The sequence below is a fragment of the Sturnira hondurensis genome, unplaced genomic scaffold (assembly GCF_014824575.4).
Source record: "Sturnira hondurensis isolate 20B ecotype Veracruz unplaced genomic scaffold, ASM1482457v3 Scaffold0009719, whole genome shotgun sequence".
NCBI classification, from domain to species: domain Eukaryota; kingdom Metazoa; phylum Chordata; class Mammalia; order Chiroptera; family Phyllostomidae; genus Sturnira; species Sturnira hondurensis.
This window is the reverse complement of record NW_028082350.1, coordinates 16,778,818-16,799,413: the sequence shown is the minus strand read 5'-3', so window position 1 is coordinate 16,799,413 and position 20,596 is coordinate 16,778,818. Positions and strand designations below refer to the sequence as shown.

Genomic DNA, 20,596 nt, shown 5'->3' with positions numbered 1-20,596 from the left:
GGCTCTGGCGCCCGGGGTGGGACAAGAAGAACCAGGAAGGGCGGTGGGAGAGAGAGGCGAAGGGACCCTTGCTGTCCAGCCCCTGCTCAGCTGCCACTAGCCCCCCCGCAGATGAGGGGCCTGCCTGTTCAGTGAGCGGGTCCAGGGCCCCTTCTTTCGGGGCTGTTTCCCCTGCTGGCAATGCTCCGGCAGGCCTCTCTGCTGGATGGCTGCCTGGCCGGAGTGGAGTTCTCGACCTTTGCATCAAAAGCAGTGCGCTCTGCCCTGGCAGGCTGCTTCAAGCCATTCCCTCCTTTCCTTGCGGAGGGAATTCTGAAGGGTAGTTACTGGTCAGAGCAAGACAGACAGCCGGCATCTGCAAGACTGGAGCCCGCTGGGTGGGGAAGCCCACAAGAGCGACCCGAATGGGGGACAACCTCTGGAGCACAATCTGTGGTCGCAGTGTGAGACGACCGGCAGATTCTGAGTGACCAGCATACATACGATGCCACCAGGGGGATGGGACACAGGTCTGGTGAAAAGGGGGCGATCTGGACTACAGGTAATGAACTGGAGAGTTGCCAGCATATTGGCAGGATTTTTAAGCCATGACACTAGAAAAATTGCCAAGAGAGACAAAAAGAAGAGTGGTTCAATGACTGTGTTTTGCTAATTAAACAAAAAACTAGGGAGGAGTACAGAGAACAGAGCCTCCCCTTGAAGACACACAGTTTCGCGGCCCAGTCAGAAAAGGACGGTAGGAGGAAGACCGCCTGTTTTTATTCGGTGGGCACTGGGAACCAGGTGTGCAGGGAGGGGCGGCAGATGCTGGTCCTCTGCGGGGCCGCTGCCTGTCCCCTACTGGGATGGCGCAGTGTGTAAGCGCAGCAGAGGGTGCTATCGGACACTGTGCAGGTTGCTGCTGTTCAGCTGTGTTTTAGTAACACAATGAAATATTAAAACCTGAACCATGTGCGGCTCTCTGCGTCTAGGACAATGCTCACCCACGGGAGCTGAATCGCTGGCAATGCAACGTTGGAGTCGTGACTGTGGATGAAGAAGCGGATGAACCCCGTTCAGGAGACATGGAGCGAGACAATGTCTGCACCCGGGCAGAACGTTCTTGCTCTGCGTCTGGCTGCCCTGCGCCTGGCTGCCCTGCGTGGGGGTCACACTCAGGTGGGGCCGCTCCTGCGGCCGCTCCTCTGTGCAACGGCTCAGTGTCATGTGTCAGCCAGCCAGGCTGTGGCGCCAGTGGTTAGGCCAAACCCAGTCCACGTGTTGCTCTGAAACATTCTGTAGGTGTGATTAACACCTACATTCAACTGACTTGAAGTAAAAGGTCCGGTTCTCAGCAGCGTAGGTGGGCCTCACGCAGTTGGATGAAGGCCTCCAGCGAGAAGGCTGAGGTTTCTGGAGAAGAGGGATGCTGTCTGCAGGCGTAAATGGAAATGCTGCCGGAGGAGACGGCCTGCCCGCCTGCCCGGAGACCTCAGCCGGCCAGCCCCAGACTCAGGACCGTTCTTCAACACAATCTGCACCTGTGCCCTCGCCTGCTTGCCTCTCTGTCCCACGTACGTTCTGCGGGGTCCGGTCCGAGTTTCTCTGGAGGACTCTGATGGGACCCTCGGCCTCCACTCGTACGTAGTGTGCTGCTATGCACGTGTACCTAAGCTGGAAAACCTTCGGTGTCTTCACGGTGCTAGGGAGAAGATTCCAGCAAACTTTCACCGAGACGCTTTGAAGGTTAAGTAAGAAAACCCGTGTAAAGGTATCAGTGGCGCCTGACGCACGATGTTGCACATGCACTAGATGTCATGGTATTGCTGTTACTACAGGAAACAAATACTGAGCTTTGGCCATTGTTAAAGACGTCAAGTTATAATTTTACTTCACATTCAAAACTAAAAAATGAAAAATTAAGTAAGTTTTCTAAATCTCAGGTTTGAAACGAAAGGACAGTAGTCAAATGCTACACTAGTCACATCCAGAAGTTCTTCCCAAGTAACGTAACGTCCACCCAAGCTCTTCCGACCAGTGTCCTCCAGGCGGGTAGCCGGCCCGCGAGCCGGGCCGGCGGGGACGAAGTGAGGACGCTCGCGGGGGTCGAGGAAGACGGAGGCGCACAGGTGAGGACTGTCTGCGGCCTAACGAGGTGCCTCGCTGCCCGTTCACTGGAAAATGTTGTTCCAGGCGCGGAGGAAACAATTTTTATGAAAATTATAATTTTATGCCTACAACTGTAATTTAATAATAACCAATTTTGGTTTTAATTGTACTATAATATCATACATGCTCTAATTTGGGATGAAACACTTCTTAAGAGAGACTAAATAGGAAAATAACAAAGAAAAATTTAAAAAGAATGTATTACTTCTCCCATAGGAAGTGCTTATATTATCACTTGTACATAATTAAGAAAGATATTAATTTAGTAAGTAGGAAGACCTGACTCTTTAAGATTAAAATACTTTCCCAAATTTTGTATTTTGTTACAAATAATTCAAAATTACAAACAACTTCCACTAGAGCTACTTTTAAAAGTTCAGATTTTCTGCTAAACCATTCTAAAGAGACATTACTAAAGACATCAGGAAAAATACAGCAATTTTTTAACGCCGGTGACTGTGTTCTCTAAGTAACTCAACGCACGGTCCCCCCCAGGTCTATGACAGCCCGTGCCTTGCGGTGGACGGCGCGGCGCTCACCCACCTGTGGCAGACGGCCCCCCAGGCGCCGTGCTTGTTGGTGAGGATGTTCAGGATCTTCTGCTTCAGCTGGTTGGCGGTCACGTGGTCCCGGTGCTTGGCTGCGCTGATGAGGTGGTCGCACATCTTCTCCTCCTCTCTCCTGTCGGCCGCGTACTGGGCACACTGCGACTGTGGGGACACAAGCAGCACGGTGGATGTGCAAGGCGCGCTGTGCACAGAGGGGGTGCTGATCAACTCAGGTGCACACTTGTCTGGAACTTGGTTCTCAAGAACTCACACAGTCACTTTTCACACTTGTAAGAACGTGTTCTTTGTGGGTTTAGACATATGCAGACTAAAATAATTTGGATAGCGTGAGCTATCTGTATTCGTGCCTGGGGGTGTTAGTGATACAGCTAACCATTCTTGCCATGTGTCAAGGGGTTCATAAAGAGGGCCGTTTTTAATTCTGTTCGGTGTTTTAATGATAACTCTGGTGTAAAGTAGACTTAAGTTTCAGCATCACCAAATGTGGAACGTGAGCTGTGTAACCAGGAAGGAAAACATACATCTAGAGGACACATATACGACAGGGAGTCTTCACCAGGGAAAAGACTGTGTTGGGGAAGGTGCCTGAACACGTCCCCTTCGTCCGCCCACTGTCACAAAGGACCACCACGCCCATTTCTTCCGGGGAAGCGACCCCACCCTGACCCTAGGAGGGTGAATGCGCTCTCCAATCCGTCTCTTTGTCCTGGGACTCGCCGATCAGTGCGGGGTCCCCCTCCACAGCGAGGCCGACACTTCATTAGCTCACTGGAGAGTAAAACTAAACTTCCATTTTTCTCCCTTAACAATTGCAGTGATTAACTAAAAACCTTAACCCTGGCGTTCCCACCTCCCATTACAGACACCTTTTCTCTTAATTACAGGCTTATACGGGAGACAGAGAAATTCCTCAGAGTCCCAGGAAAATGTCCTGACTTTTCTAAAATCTTTTCCAATTTTAAAATGGTAAGTGTTTGGTGAACCACATACATGCTCCCCCCCACCCACATCACTGGATTTACTCTGTATCTCTGACCTAAAAAGAACAAATTCAAACACTTGGGTTAAAAAACACGAGGTACATTCATTAAGTAACAATGGTAACAGTCTCGAAGTCAGATTTACATGGGCATTTTATGTATACATAATCTGAAAATCACTGGTCTTCACGTTCTCTGTCACTGCCTCTTATCGCTCTTGGCCATGAGTCCTCCGCAGTGATCTCACCCCCGGGGGGGACGCTGGCGTTGAGTGCGTGTGAAAAATAAACTTGCTCCTCCTGCATGTAAAGCACAGATGTGCACACCACCCAGAACCAGATATGCAGCGTATCAACGGTGATCGCTGGGAAACATTTAGGATAAAAAATAAAAAGATTCCTTTGGGGGCAATAATGAAAAAAACTTGGAAAGTACTGCACTTCACTTAATATCATTTTGGTTGAATATGTGATAAAGCTGGTACATAACATCTAGCTTCATAAAATTCTATTTTAAATGCTTCCACATGACAAATATTGATTTGCTTATATCCCCATGAGACAGTTTGATTTTCTTAGCAGAAATACAGGGTGGGACCAAAGTCGGCTTGCAGTTGCTCGTATGGAAAATAACACGACAATGAACGAACAACAACCCGAGAATAAACTCACCACTGCGAACCCCCCGCCCGACGGAGTGCACACTGATCCTGCACGGAACTCAGTCCGCACTGGAGACCTCATCTGCCAACGCACGTTGCAAGTGGATGGAATACTTGTTTGTTAACAGTTGTGGCACGCTGTGCACCAAAGCATTTGCTGAAGAACAGGTAACTCCATCCTGCCACTCGGAGTGCAGCATATCCGGATAAAGAAACCATCCAGGCGACACAACTGCACGTGGACCAACGGGTCACTGTCCCCGGCTTTCATCGCAGTTGGCAGTCGTGGGCACTCCTCTCAGAACAAGGGCTCTGCGGTCCCACACGACAGGCAACTGGGGCCGAGCGTGGGCCGTGGGCTGGCCGTGGGCCTTGCCTTGGGCCAGGTCGGAGGTCACCAGGCCCAGGACATCAACTGGCCCGACCAGGAGGGCTGGTTCTCGGAGACAGAAACCCCATCATCAGAGAGGGGTCTGGGCTCCAACTCCCAGCCTCCCCACACCTGTCTGCAGGCGGCACCCGAAGGCGGAGTGGGTGGGGTTTCAGCTGACAGTCCGACGTGAGCCCAGCACCGGTCAGCTAGACATTTCTGAGACCATTTCTGGTCTCAGAACGAGCTAAGTGCTCGATCTAAAGCAGTGAACTCAGAATATTTGTTGACTGCAGGCAATACAAATAATGGTGAAGAATTACTGACATGTTATAAATATAATGTTTTAAATTAAAACTGATGTCTATGGAACACATAGTGTATGTTCCAAAGACATCAATTTTTCTATCTGTATCCTTTACTATCTGCACATAAATAGAAGTGATAATTTGTTCTTTATTCAAAGTATTTATGAGGATTTTAAACTATTATAATTCCAGATATACATACAGATCTACTTATCACACAACAGCAATGCTTCAATTGTCAATAAAATATCAATTATAAAAATAAAATATGAACCAAAAAGCTCTGTAGTCACTCTAAAAATGGATGTGTTAACAGATAACAAATTACTGAATGTTTGGTAAAACTGCAATTCTTTATATAACCTCGTTACACATATATCTAATAGTATGTAACCTTTGCTAGGTTAAGAATTACTAAAGTCATTGCATGATAAAACTTTATTTGCTATTAAGGGCAAGTCAGAAGAATGCCAGTCTACTGAGAGGCCAGTCACAGGGCAGGGAGACCTGCTCATGCTGTGACCAGGCCGACCTGCACTGAGGACCCAAACTGCCTTTGGGGGACTTCGCTGTCTGGGACGAGGACAGGGACAGGGACAACTGGCCGGGACCAGAAGCAGAGCGGGAAGAAGCTGCTCTGCCCCCGCCTTACCTCGAACTCGGCGTGTTTGTGCACGTCCTCCGCGCGCTGTCGGTTCAGAATGAACTCCGCTTCGTTGGCCACGCGCACGATGTGATCCTTCATAGCGTGGCACAGTAATCTAGGAAGAAAAATGCCCTGGGGATCATTCTTCTCATTCAATAATCAGTCTTCAGTGCTACAGGTATGAATCGTGCATAAATTTCAGATAAGGCGACAGGATACAATGAATATAGCTCAAACCGCATTTCGGTGACACCCGACACACAGGGATATGCCGCAGAACTGTGGGAGCAGTGCTTCTGACCCACAGCGTGTCCTGTGAAAAATCACCTGTGGACTCAATATAGTGAATGCACAGAAATAGAGAGTTTTGAAGAAGTAGACTGAGCACCCGCCTGGGAACCGAAAGGTCAGCAGTTCAATTTCCATCAGGGCTCATTTCCTTTTCTTTTTTTAATTGTATTTCCCCTTTACCAGTTAGTCTCCTCACCCCGCCCCCCCCAGTCACTACACCACTGTCCACGTCCGTGAGGCCTTTGTCTTCATTGCTCATCTTCACGGTCCCTTGTCACCCACTCAGCTTTGTGCCACGCTGCTCCCTGCACTTCCCCCTATGACCTCGACAGTCCCGGAGAGCCCAACTTGAGTCCTTCCTGTACTGGAGCTCACACACGGTGGCTTTCAGGTGACATCGGGCGGGGTCAGGGTGGTATGGCCGTAGGCCACAGTGGCTTTTGGTGTCCAGTACAAAGTCTTCTTTGTTAGGCGACTGCTGGTTCCAACCTGAGGGAGCCCCATGGACCCAAGGTGGGGAGAATCTGCTAGAACCACCTTGGCCTCGTGTCGGCTTAGCCTGAACTTTCCAGGCTGGAGTCTTTGCTTCATTTCTGGCTAAAGGGGTGAAATCCCCACGGCCCTGCTGCTCAGGGCATGTGACCTGAGCACGACCCCGGTCAGTGGGGGTAGGGTGGCCCAGGAAAAGGCCTAAAGTACCTATTAGACCCACGTTGCCCTAGGTAGGCAGTGCCTGACTGTTCCGCAGCAGGAGGAACTGGAGGCCCCGAGGAAGCAACGCAGCTGTAAGGGAGTCCTCACTTCCAACCTGCTGACCTGGGCCTCTAAGACAACCCCACGCTAACCCGAGCACCGGGCTCGGTCAGCCCTGCCTCCTCAATGTATTGCAGTGAGTGCACGAACCCCATCAACGCTGGTTTAACTGGAACCTTACTCACCTCTCCTCTGGGTTACAGCGGGTTCCTGATTCCCTGCCTCTCCTGATCTACCCTGCAGTACACTTTTTATGTGGCCATTACTGTTACTCACAGATAAACGTGTCCAGGGTACACGTGTAATGGACAAGATAGTCACACAGGTGCCAGTCCTGCGTCCCAGAGAAGCCTCCGAGGCTCCTCGGATGCGTCAGGCTGTCCCAGGGCCCTGGTGGGGACACCTGCCCCCCCGCCCACTCCCCACATAGCCCACAGACCTTCTCACAGGGTCGCGCACCTGGGCATTACAGTATTTATTACATTGTCTTGAATTTACTTTTCTCTCCTTCAACAGGCCTCCCCGAGACCGTGGGGCTATGAAATAAGCGGCGGGGCCGATCTGCTTCTGTGTCCAGTCTGACCGGCACCAGCCCTGTCTCAACGTGTGGGCTGTTGCACAGCCAGTGGGCGGATGGCTGAACAGACGCAGGAAGGCTGGCCGGGCACCTGGGCTTTTAACCGTAAGGCCGTTTCTTGACTATAAAATTCTATGATGCATTTAGCACCCAGAAAATGAGGCAAATAACAGTATCTGATAACTTAGGGATGAATACCCGTTACAGAACATTTTACCCCTCACAGTATGTATACAACATAGGAAGGGAATGAGGTGGTTTTCATCTTCGAGGGTGAGTTCATTTTTCAAAGGAAAGAGACGAGGAAGCCGTTTGTTCAATCAGCCGTTCCTATTCCAAACGGGCTGTTGCAGACGTGGGGAGCGGCCGGGACCAAACATACTCTGCTTCCAACAGAACGGCTGTCGGCGAGGCAAATGCTCACATCCTCGGATACACCCAGCGTTATTTAGTTTGTTATAATTTAAATTGTCTGTCTTTGACCCAAGAGTCTGAGACCCTCAGTTTCAAACATTAATTAATTCCTGCAATACGATGACAGAAAAGAACCAGCAGGAGGGCAGCGTGCGAGTCAGACGACGAGTCCTCCGTCACTGTGGGTGAGCGAGGGGCCGAGGGCAGAACCGGCCTGCATTTGAGTCCTGCCTGTCACCAGCGTCAGGATCTGGACAAATCCCTCCCCATGCCTGAGCTGCAGTCTGCTGATGGCTGTTGTCCTCCTTCGTTTGAGCTCTACGAATCCCTTCTCTGTTTTGGATACTAGCCCCTTATCAGACACATGCTTTGCAAATGTGCTCTCCCAGGCAACTGGCGGCCTTTCTGCTTGGAGGACGGTTTCCCAGGCTGGGCGGAATCTTCTAAGCGTGACGTGGTACCGCTGCTTATTTTTCCTTTTAGTGTCAGATTAGAAAGTCATCGCCAAGACCTGGGTCAAGCAGTTTCCTGCCTGTTTTCTCCTGGACAGTTTACTAGAGCTTCCTGCCATCTGAGCGCAATCGTGTAGTACGCCTTTGCTGTCCGGCTTTCCCAGGGCTGGACACACGCCTTCAAGTTCTGTGCCCGCTGCGTGCGTCAGCTCAGACCGTCTCGTCGCTGAGCAGGAGCCCACGTGGCGATACGTCACACTCAGTTCCCGTGTTGAAGAACAGTGGGTTGTCTCTCGTCTTTGTCTCTTGCGAATGCAGCTGTTACCCACATGCACATACAGGTCTGGATGGGGGCCTACGTATTTATTTCCCGTGGGGAAGTACCTAGGCTTGGAACCGCTGGTTCAAAAGTTAACTGTATGTCAGTCTTCTAAGGTGCTGGAAAGCTCTTTTCCAAGTGAATGTGCCCTTCGGCACTCTCACCACTAAGTTACCCATATCACAGTATATCCGTGTCCACACTGACACCCCGTGCTGCTCAGCTACTGAATCACGTCCACTGCAGCTGGTGCACACTGCCGTCGTGGCTTAAAGTTGGGTTTCCCAGGTGAACAGTGGCGGGGGCCACCTCTTCACATGCTGACGGGCCATTTGTCTATCTTCTTAGGTGCGGGGTCTGTTCAAATTGTTTGCTGAATTTGTACTGAATAGTTTGTCCTTTCATTACTGAGTGGTAAGACCTTCTCTCCTCCTTCCCATCGGTCACGTGTTCCAGTTTGAAACAACCCCCCACCCCTGTTCTTTACATATTTGTTTTAACACAGGTCCTTTGTATTTGCACAGAAATTTTAAAATCAGCTTGTTAGTTTCCATCAAAAACAAACAAAAAAGCCCGCTAAAGCTTTGATTAGATTTGAGCCCATGGATAAGCTCGGGGAAAACTAAAAACTTAACCGTGTTGGGTGTTCTGAGTCACCAACCCAGTGTAGTTTTGCATTTATTTATTACTTACTGATAATTTTTTCACAGAAACATTCTGTAGTTTTTATTGTACAGGTCCTTCATATATTTTATTTAGTACATCCTTAAGTATTTCATAGTTTTGATACTATTATAATGGTTTTATTTTTAACTGAAGTTTCCAGTACTTCACATATAAGTGTCATCATAATGGATTTTTGAACAGCGATCCGATCTTATATCCTGTGCCTTTGCTCAGTCCACTCACTAGACTTAGTATTCAGTACTCGAATATGTACTTAGTATTCAGCACTTAGTGCAAGTGCTGAGTGAGGGCATCCTGCCTCATGTTTGATCTCGGGGAGAAGTGTTTGGTCTTTCACCACTCCGAAGGGCCGCTGCGTGGCTCTGTGGGTTCCATTCACCACACCGAGGGACTTTCACTTCTGGTTTACTGAGAGTTTACATCATGAAGAAATGCTGAATTTGTAAATACTTTCCCCGTATCTATTGTAATATCCATACGTAAAAATATACATTTCTTTTTCGGTGATGTGGTGCATCTCACTGATGCGTATTTTTAATATAAAAGCAACTCTGAGTTTTTTGAAAAACACCTGCTGCTCCCGATGTGACCCTTTTCATACACTGCTGAACCTGACCTGCCACACGGACTTAAGAATCATTCCACCTGTGCTCATTAGTCTGCAACTGTGTTTTTGTGATGTCTCTGGTGTTCTCACAGGGATGCCTGGATCTCACAAAGTGAGTCGTGATGTGTTATCTATTCTAGTTCTGGAAGACTGTGAGTACAATGGTATTACTTCTTCCTTAAATGTTTAGAAGAAATATTCAGAAATTATTTTTAACATCAACTCTGCTCCTAGGTAAGTTAAGTCTATTGTTTCCCTTATATTTTGCTAGAAATAAAAATAATCTAGTCGTCAGTATAATGAATTGTTTTGAAATCTGTCTCATAAATACGAGTAATGCTTTTAAAAAATACGTAGATGCCCCACACTTGCTGCGACACAGCAGTTAACATTACAGACCCACCCTGCAGCAGGTGAGACACTGGCCTGTACTTGAGAGCCAGGAGGCTGCTAACTCTTTGTTTAAATGCTACGAAGCTCAGAGACAGAATGCGATTTTTGCAAGTAAGATTTTGTTTCGCTAGATAATGAAGAACATAAAGGTATTTCCTAAATCTTAACTTCAGGAACACAGCAAGGACTGGCCTTCCGCCCCACGCAGAGCGCATGCTGCGTGTCTGGGCCCGTTTCCCAGCAGGAGCCTTTCGGGGCATCGCCGTGCACAAGAACAGCTCCTTTTCCTGAGGTCATTACAATCTCTGAATTATTTACTTGCACCTCTGAGCTCTTTATTATATACTGCCTATGGCATTTGGAACTGTTTATTTTTTCTGGCATGTAAATCTTAACTTCTCAGTTATAAATTACTTGAAGATGAGAAACACGTGTAAAATGTATATGTATCACTACTAAAACTAAGCCCCTTAACGAAAATTTCCTAACTGTTTCTTCAGGCTCATCTCCCGTTTGTAACGTAATTATGCAGGTGTGAAAGTCTGGGGGATGCCTGTGCAGGTACCGTATTCCTTCTGCACCCAGAAAACCGCCACGGCCTTTTCTCCCTCCAGCCTCACATCGGACTGCGGCGGGCATGCCGTCGAAGGACCTGGCTCTTCAGACGCTGGCCTGTGCAACGCAACCGAGGCGCGGAGTGGCTGGGCCGGGACCACCTCGACGGGCTCGCTCACCCTGCCTCTTCACCTCCCACCTTCACGGCATCGACCTTGGCCTGGCCACGCGCACTATTCCTTTGCGAGGGACAACACCCCCGCCCTCCCCCCGCCGTCTGTTGCTGCACTTGTACCTGCGCCTGCTCTTTGAACAGTGGGCGGGCCACAGACGCCAAGGCCACTCTGGTCACCCGTTTCCAAGCTGATCCTTGTCCGTTTTCTAACGCAGACACGGATACCCTGAATCCCGACAAGCACTTGCTGGCAGTAAGCAAGCTCTTAAATAACAAAACATACTTATGTCCCTAAGAAATTAAAATAGGGACATATGACACAGAGCTGAATAGGCCACAAAGAGGGTATCACTCCCCTTTTTTGTCTTTTAATGTAAAGAACTATGACTGTTTTATGAAATACTACTTTAGTTCTCACCATATTACAATAATGGTGCCTAGGAAAAAATGGTCTCTGAGGCTGTTCACAGAAGAGGAAAACCATCTCAATACATGCAGAAGCACATATATTTTAAACACGATCTAAAGTGTAAGAACGTAAGTCCTATGACATCTTTGATCACTAAATTCCGAAATAGACTTCCCTATCACCCGAAACCTAGCCATTATTAAATAGCACTTGTTCATCTTACTTTCACTCACCACGTTTTATTTATCATCGGTGTCTGAAGTTAAGCATATGAATTAATAGTACTATTTATGACCCACACAATGAATTTTGTGAAAGTACAAGGTTTTTCCACCTTATTGTTCACAAAACAATGTATTCGATAATTTATTTCATGTGTAAAATGAGTAACACAGTAATAAGAAAAAGGTATGAATCAGGTTCTACATGAAAAAAAATAGAAAGAGGGAACTCCTATCTTCCAGGTGTCCCCAGGGATGTGAAGTTCAAAGTTAAACCAGAATCTCAATGCTAAGAAAAAATGCCTTATCTTATGGTTTTGGGGAATAAAGCCTTTTTTAAAAATACAGCATTTTGTCAAATCAAAGACCCCCAAAACTCAAATAACGAAAGCTTAGTGGTTTACTTATTAAATAGCATCTGTTAAGGAGGATCCACAAGCTGGAACCACTTACTGCTGCAGGACCATGCGTATACCTGCATGCGATAGGCTTCTTCAAAATCTAACAAACGCAAGCCACATTTTCCCCTATTTTAAAGAACACAGTAATTGGAACCTTGTAAATTTTAGGTTAAATTCAGTTCTAAACAGCAATACAATTTTTTATGAATATACAATAATTATACCCTCCTGCTTTCAAAGAAGTAATAAAGGTTTATTTTAGGCAAATGATTAACTTACTTCAAGAGATGGCTCAAATTCCATAATTTACCAAGTCTTATTTGCTTTATAGTTCAGCTCATATTTTAATAATTTAAAATCCAATTATTATTGCCAAGATATTATAGGCAATTTCACATCCCATTAACCTTGCTTTGTTTTAATTGTAAAGATCCTCTGTTAGAACCTTTAAATGATCCGGTTTATAATTCCAGCCTGTCCCAGGGAGCACTTTCATTCAGCTGCACATTCATCAACTGTTTGGGGCCTGTTAATTGCAGACAACTGCACAATTGCTTTCCCCAGCTATGATTGATGAATTACGTTCGGGAGCATAGCTGTTAAGTAGGATAAACATTTATAACAATTTCCACTTAAAGATTTTTATCTTCATTCCCACAAGGACAAATTAAAGACAATCTAACAACCAGGAGTAAGTGCTGTTATGTGTTTCACTTTCAACTAGGAGAAGAAGTTAAGAAAAACGCTCTATGGCCAGGCCAGTCACTCATGCGGAGCCTGGAGCGAGGCCGGCGGACAGATGCACGGTGAACGGAGCGGCGTGTCTTTATCGTCACCACGCCCCCACTGACCTATCACTGTGGCAGGCTCTGATCTGGGACTCCCAGCGCAAGTGGATGAAGGAGGAAGGTCTGTGTTGCAAGGAAATGACCCAACCCGAAGGGGTAAGTCAGCGAAACCCTAGACACCTACTCACTCCGTGCAGCAACAGAGAAACGCCCTTCCCGTCTAGGGGGCCTACGCTGCATCAGCGGTGGTGAACGTGGCTAGTGCTGTTTCTGGCCTTCGGAGGTGTCGCTACTCTGCAAATGCCAACTGCACTCCGAGGGAGACCCTGCTGCTTGCCCAGAGCCCGCCGGTTTGTCAGCTGGAGGGCCGGGATGGGACTGGGTGCGAGCAGGACCCCCGTGCCGTGTGTCGTAACAGGCACTGTGGAGAGAGCCGCAGAAAGACACCGCACACGCGTGAGCTCTCATGCTGCAGCACGGGAAGGGCACATGGAGAAATGGGGTGCGGGGTGCCGTGAGAACCCGGGAGGGCCCAACTGTCCAGCCTGGGCTGGTGGCGGGGCAGGGGACGGGTGCTCCGTGAAGACGGCCTGCTCGCCAACGCAAGGGAGGTGAGTATCTTCGATGGCCCACGCCATCTCCTCAGTGCGTGGGCCGCTGGGGACAGCGCTCCCACCCCACAGACAGCAGCCCGTGGGGCTCCCTCTGCCTCTCCTCGCCCTTACTCTTCCACACTGGCTGCTGTCAGCATTCTCCTGTCTTCCCCAATACTGCACCCACCCCACCCCGAGTGTCCCTCATTCTCAGTAAATGGCCTATCTGGCCCTGTGTGGAGAATGGAAGGCATTACAAAACTAAATAAATAAGCCCGAATCCCGCCAAAACTGAAATGCTGAATCCTTTCTCAACGCTCTTCAACAAAGTCCGGTCCCTGGGCCCTCACCTGACCCCTTCCAGAGGCTTCCTTCTTCACAAACGCCCCTTCTTCACTCCCACCACACTGGCTTTGTGCTGTCAGCACTCACAAACACTCAAGCCCTTCCTTCTAAAAATATGACACACCCTCCCCCCAAATTAGAAGCCCTGCCCCCTCTAGGGACCGCCCATGAGTGCTCCGGCTGGACTCCACACAGCTGTGCACATTCCACGGCCCCGCTCACCTCCCACTCCCCAGCCCGAGACACCCTAGCTCTGCCCCCAGCTCTCGAATCGCCACTTTCTCAAACGTCACCTCCCTCGTTCACTGGCTCTCCAGCCCCTGGCCTTGCCCTTGGCACACTTCACACACCCAGAAGCACCTGCTGGAAGTGCACTGTCCCCACTGGACTCCTCGCCGCCCACCGGGGCGGGGGTCCACAGTGGCACTGCCAGCGCATTGCCCGGCAGCCTGGGAGGTGCACTCGGCCTCTCGGCCAGCGGCCCTTAACCCCAGCGTGACATCCTCCCTCGGACCAGTCCTCCCCCCGCACACATCCTCTTGGGCCTTCTCCCCTGCATTCCTTCCATGAGTGTGTGTGACTGTGCACACACGTTCAACACCAGTTCTGAAGGGGAGCGTGCTGCAGTGAGGAAGGCGAGTGTGGGGTGATCGTGGTGACATCATCACCACATCAGAAGAGATCCCAGTGATGAAGTGTGCTAACCCGGTGAGACAGTCGGGGGCGGGGCGCTCCCTGCGGGGCAACTAACCAGCCAACTGATGGCATGAAGCTGCCATGACAGCACGGGCTTGGCCCTGGCCCCCCGCCGGCTCTCTCCTCCTGTGCATCACACCTGCCTCCTTGCGGCCTGCACGCTGCCCGGGAGCTGACTCCCAAACCTCCAGGCTGCAGGGATTCACAGGATGTCGCCCAGGTGCTCCAGTTCAGTGCCACCCGCAGGGAAAACCTCTCTCACCGAGTCACGACTTCTGCACCCGGCGTTATCCCAAGAAAACTGCATCTGCACTGTTCACCGCCCAGCCTCGAAGGCTCGAAGTCAGGCTACTGCAGACCCATTTCCCCTCCCACGACCCAGTCTCTCTGAAGTCCTGCCTGTGCTCCCAGAGACGCTGCAGCCTTGCCCACACCGGGCACCGGGCAGCCACCGCCGGTCAGTCTGACACCACCGCCTGTCTTCAACAGGCCTGTGGAGACCTCCGCCTGCCCCCTGTGCCCGCTTGCCTGTCCGCCACACTCAGGCAGCGCCTCGCCCTCTGCACTCACACCGGGCAGCCTTGGGCAGCCTTTGCTCAGCCGGGAAACCCCTCTCGGCAAACCTGGCCCAGAGAGCGACCCACCTCTGTGCGGCCAGCACACGACCGCAGCTCCGCAGCAGTGTGTGGGTCAGCACGAGCCAGCACCAGCTTCCCAGGCGGGGCCAGCTGTCTCTCCCCACCCCCATCTCTACTGGATTCCCTGGGCCCAGAATTGTATTCCTTTTTTTTTTAACTCTCACATACCTATTTCCTAATTATCTCTCAGTTCTCAACCAAGATGACACTGTGTTGGGATATACTTGTTTTCAGGAAGCTCCTTATTTCCTCGCAGACTAGTTTGTAAAGCAGCTTCAAGTCCACAGCAGACCTGAGCAGGGTCTGCACTGCCCACCGCGGTCACCCGATGGCCGTGGCACACACCAAGGTCCACTCTCGGCGCTGCCTGCTCTGTGGGAGCAGACGAAGGTCTGGCGCCGGGTGTCCCTCTCACAGCGCCGCATCCAGTGGGCCCACTGCCCAGAAAACCCTCCAGGATGTTCTGTCTCCCTCCAGCCCCTGGAGAGAGACCACCGGTCTTTTCGTCGTCTAGTTTGGCCTCTCCCCGAGCGTCACGTGGTTCCTGTCGCACAGCGTGCCGACTTTTCGTCCTGCCCCTTTCCCTTAGTGACGTGCAACTCGGTGTCCGCTGGTCTTCCCCCAGCGCGACTGTGAATTTCTTTTCAGCAGGGAGTAACGAATAGCCCAGCCCTTCTTCGGGACGCGTCACACAGACGCGCGTTCTTCTGTCCCTCACTCCGAGTGCACACCTTGGCTGCGGCCCCCACGTTTTGGCCATTTGAACAGAGTGGCCGTGAACCTTTGCGTGCAGGTTCTCCTGTGCACAGGAGTCCGCTCCTTCTCTGGGCAGACAGAAGTGGCTGGATCACGTGCCAAGAGCAGGCTCGCTCTTGTGACAAACTGCTGCCCGTCCGCCGGGTGCCACTGGCCACCCCACCGCTGCACCCCACCGGCATCGTGCCTGGTCAGTGTCCCCGAGGGTGCGGGTTCAGGCCCTTTCCCAGGCGTGTGGCGGCCTGCCCCTGCGGGCCCGGCGATGAGGGCTTCGGAGCGCAGACTCACATGCTTGCTCTCCATCACCGTGTCTTCCTCGGCTCGTGTCCGAATAAGGTGGATGGCGCTCTCGCAGAGAGCTTCACAGCACGGTCGCACACGGCAGGCAACAGTCCTCTGCCGGCTGCGTCTGGTGCCGGTGTTTTCTCACCGTCTCTGTCTGCCTCTCTCTCCTGGCCTCTTGTGCACAGTGGATGCTGGTGAGTTTCCTGAGGTCCAGTCACCGATTCTGTCTCTCACGGGTCAGGCCCTGGTGTTGCATCTACAAAGTCGACACGATGCCCAAGTCACCTGGGTTCTCGCCTGCGCTACCGGCCAGGACTTGCATCGTTTCACATTTACAGGACGGCTTTGGCCCACATGGAGTTCATTTTGGTGCAGGAACAAGGCCTGTGTCCGGGTTTATTCTCCGCAGGTGGACGCCCAGCGGTGCCGGCACTATTTGCTGAAAGAGCTGCCCCTGCCACACGGCACCAGCTTTTCTTGGATGCACTTTCTAAAATTCTGGTTTATTCTGTCACAGTTGTCCCAATTTCCCCCCTTCGCCCTCCTCCGCCCAGCCCACCCCCGTTCCCACAGTCAGTCACCATGCAGCTGCCCACGTCCAGGGCTCCTTCGTGGAGACTCGGCCTGAAAACCCCGACGGCCCCACTGTTTGGGAAACACGCCCTTGCAGACCAGGCAACGTGCGCTGTCCAAGGCTCTCAGGAACGCCTGCCCCCCAAGTCCTGGCATCACTGCAGTGCTGGGTGTGCCAGGCCCCCGTCTGCCCCCTTCGCCTTCCCCGTTCCAGCTCCCAGAATGCTGATGGGGACAGAGTGGGTGCCCGACAGACACTGGCTGCGCTGACGTGCACACGGCCCGTTCCTGCGGTCCTACAGCTGGTCAGATGTCAGTTATTATTCCAAAGTCATCTTTGCTGGAGTGCAAGTTGGCATAAAAATAGAAACACATATCGAGAGTGGCACAGAGAACATCACAGTGTGCATTCTGGAGGTTTTCATACATTTCAATTTAAACAAAAGTTTAGCTACTTTCTAAAATTCCAAACATTCCCCCCCTAAAAAAAGACAAAAACAAAACAAACAAAAAATAAACCCAAACTCTACCACTGAGCAATAAAACAGTATCAAAAGCTAAAAAACCTCTGATATTAGCACATTTTCCATCATTCTCCTTCTCTAACACAGTAACTGCAATCTTCAGTGGTGAAGGTCCATTCTGTTAACTCTTCAGAGTTACCAGTGACAAGATAATTGTTTTTACATCACAGTTGAAACAAATGAGCAAAATTAGCACATGTGTGAGTCGAGAGATTTCTGTAACTGATACAACAATGAATGTCCCAGGCAAAATTGTTTTCTACCTGTCATCACCACCTGAGGATGAATAACCATTATTATCAATTCAGACAATAATAAAGTTTTATAAGAACTACAGTGTGTTATTATGTAAGCCTATTTGTATCACTTTAAAAACTGGTATTTGCTGCATCCTTTGCTTTGCAGGAATATAAAGTGTATTTACATTTTAAGAGCTATATCATTACGACTAAAAGTAATTCAAGCATTGAATATCTAAATGAAAGATAATACAGTAAGATGAGACGTTATAACAGACTATTTCTCAGACTATAATACATTGATGGAAAAAACAATAATACTAAGCTTATTAAGTTACCTTAAAAAACTGGATTTCTATACCATATATAAACTAGTTTTAAAGGAATATGTTATAAAATATTTTTTCATGACAATCTCCCCGGATAAGGGTGATTTATATATACAGTAAGCATTATTTCCTCTTCGGTTTCATTAAACTTGGTTGGAAGTAAAAATAAATAAACAGATTACGCCAACACCCAGGCACCATTTCCGAAAGAACACACTGTGCGGTAGAAGAAACCCAAGCCTCGGAGGATGCAGGCCCTCGGCTGGCAGGAGCTGCCCATGTCAAAGCGGCGACGGTCGCCTCTGTCCTAGCGCGTCCCTGCCAACAAAGCGCTGGGGCCCCAGAGCGGACGACTGTTTACGACAGAAAGACGCCGTGACGGGCTCCAGCGTCACCTCACTGAGGTGACGACATCAATTAACGACATCAGTTCCTGAGCAGACGGTCCTGCTTCCTGCGTCTGACATCCTTTCCGTTTTCGGCTGGAGACCAGACGGCGTACTTGCTCAGGCAGAGCTGTCCCCACGAAGGGCGCCAGGCAGCTGGGGAGGCGCAGGGCACAGCACTGGGCGCAGATGCAGCGGCAGACGGGCCGCAGCCCGGGCTCACTCCCTCTGCACACGGCGACCTGGCCACTCTGGGAGGCGCGGCGCGAGGCCCCAGAGACCCCCCCTGAAGTCTGTCCCTTCGTTTTGGACATGCCTCGCCAAGCAGGTATTTCTAACATTTTAAACTTTGTTCCTTTAACGTTTCTGTGATAACTTATTTAATTAAAACATATTTTTATGACACATTTCTGGAACAGACGGTAGGTAAGAGTGGGTGCCCAGTGGAATCAAAGGAACACCGACAAGTTGTCTAAAAACGGTAAAATTAATTACCTTCCTTCATTGATGAGCTCAATAAATGCAAGACCTGCGTTCTTCTGAATAGAATTCTGCCATTCCTGAAAGGAAAAACCAAACCAGGTGTCAGAAACATGAGCTTGTGAAGGAAAGCAACATCTGGGTTAAGGGTCACACTGATGCTGTTAATAACTTCCATGTGACGGTATTTCTAAATCTTTTTTAAAAAGTTAACAAATATTACTGTAGTCCTCACTTGAGAAGGTGTTTTTGGGTTCCCACTGAACCCCAGGTGGACACCGCCCGAGCCAGAAAGAGGCCGCAGCCCACAGACCCGGGCCCCCTGCACAGGGCCCTCCGGCCGGAGGGCGGATGCCTCGTGACGTGGCTGCATAGAACTAGACAGGTTCGGAATGGAAAGTCTAGTCACAGAGTTTAAGAAACAAACATTGGAAAGACAAACAACATATTTCCATTGATTCAGAAATAGAATGTTCTAGTTACATGTGCAGTCCAAAGGACTGAAAAGTACACTGAAAATGCAGCGTGAGAGTCCAGTCCTTTGACACTTGTGAAAAAGAAAGTATTTACTATTAGAACTACGTCCAAAAGTCGCCTTTCTTGGCCGAGTCAGCCCGGGCTGCACGTGGGCACGCGGGCCCCGCCCCCTCACCGTGGCTCTCCGGGGCTGGCACGTGGTGCTCGGGGTCGGAAAGCCGACTGTTTAGGCTGCCGCCTGCCTGACCTGCAGAGCGCGACTTTTCGGTTGTCAGTTTATCACGGGGATTTCAAGTGTTGGGGCCTTTTTAAATATAGCTGGTAAACTGCACTTTTTGGATTAAAATTTGTATCCCTGATAAAGGCCCCATAAATAAACACTTCCCTAACACGTTTCTACAAAAAAAAAAAATTCGCCCTGATCACCCACGTCACCCACGTAGAGATCTTTCCTCTGTGATCTAAGAGTTGACGGCAGTCAGCTCCCTGCCCATGAACTCGGCCCCAGGAGGTGCCCGCAGACCCCGGTGCTCTGTCCTGACCACAGGCCCTTTCAGGGCCGAACCACCTGGTGGAAGCGCGGGGCCCCAAGAGTAGCTGCCCGTGCACAAACTCTGCTGGGTGTGAACCTGGGAAGACCCTCGGAGGAACAAACCCTCAACCCACTCCTCCCCAGGAGAGGGCGCTGCCGGCCCGGACTGGAGGGCAGCAGCCTGGGGCCACCTGGGACCTGAAAAGGCCTCCGCGCCTGTTTTCAGCAAACTTTGCCTTTCAGTTACCACAGCCTTTAAGTGAGTTTATCAGAATGACAAGACTGTGATTGGATTTTACAGAGCTTATTAAATCTCTCAAATCATTTCTGTTGAAAATTACAGGGAGCTCTTTCTTCTACATTCTGACAAAATGACTTACTACCGCCCCCACACATCTCGCCCATTACCATTATACACCCTACATTTATGGCAAACCCATGCCCCCCAGATGTGCCGATTTACAGGAATACCTGACACTGCGACATTATCTTAAAGAACTGACTCTTATGTACGAAGAACATGTCACTGTGAAGAACAGATTCCTGCAGACGACGTCTTCAAAGTGATTTGCTTTGTACATCTAGACTCCTTATCAGTATAAACTTGTAATATGAATAGAATTTTTAAAAAGTTACTCCACAATGTATATAATCGAATATTACAGACACATCCCACATTACACTGTATTTAAAAGATCACAGAGCAGAATGCTTTAAAACCTCTGTTCAGATCAAACAAAAAAATACGTGTAAGGTGCCTTCAGCCCGGAGCAGCGTGTCCGCCACCTGCGCAGATCGGCAGCAGAATCGAGTGAGGGCAACACTCCGGGTGTGTGGCCCTGCCGGCGAGAAAGCCGGCGAAGTGGAGGCCGGCAAGACTGCTTCCTGGAAACCCGCGTTGTAGAGGAGCGACGTGTCACTTCGGAGCGAGGGACACGGTAGGGAACTGTTGTACAGACCCTTCCAGGAGAGACAAGAGGGACCTACACTCGAGTTTTGAACGTGGAGATGAAACCAGG

At 50.0% G+C, this 20,596-nt stretch overlaps 1 protein-coding gene across 4 annotated transcripts in view; it reads right to left on the bottom strand.

Moving 5' to 3' along the window:
• NBEA (neurobeachin) overlaps window positions 1-20,596 on the bottom strand; it is a 465,797-nt gene that overhangs the window by 221,756 nt on the left and 223,445 nt on the right. For all 4 annotated transcript variants that reach the window (XM_037057645.1, XM_037057647.1, XM_037057648.1 and 1 more), the window contains 3 exons: window positions 18,584-18,648; window positions 5,689-5,797; window positions 2,692-2,858 (listed from right to left, as the gene is read on the bottom strand). In XM_037057645.1, coding sequence (XP_036913540.1) covers window positions 2,692-2,858; window positions 5,689-5,797; window positions 18,584-18,648 — 341 coding nt within the window. The remainder of the gene's footprint in view (window positions 1-2,691; window positions 2,859-5,688; window positions 5,798-18,583; window positions 18,649-20,596) is intronic.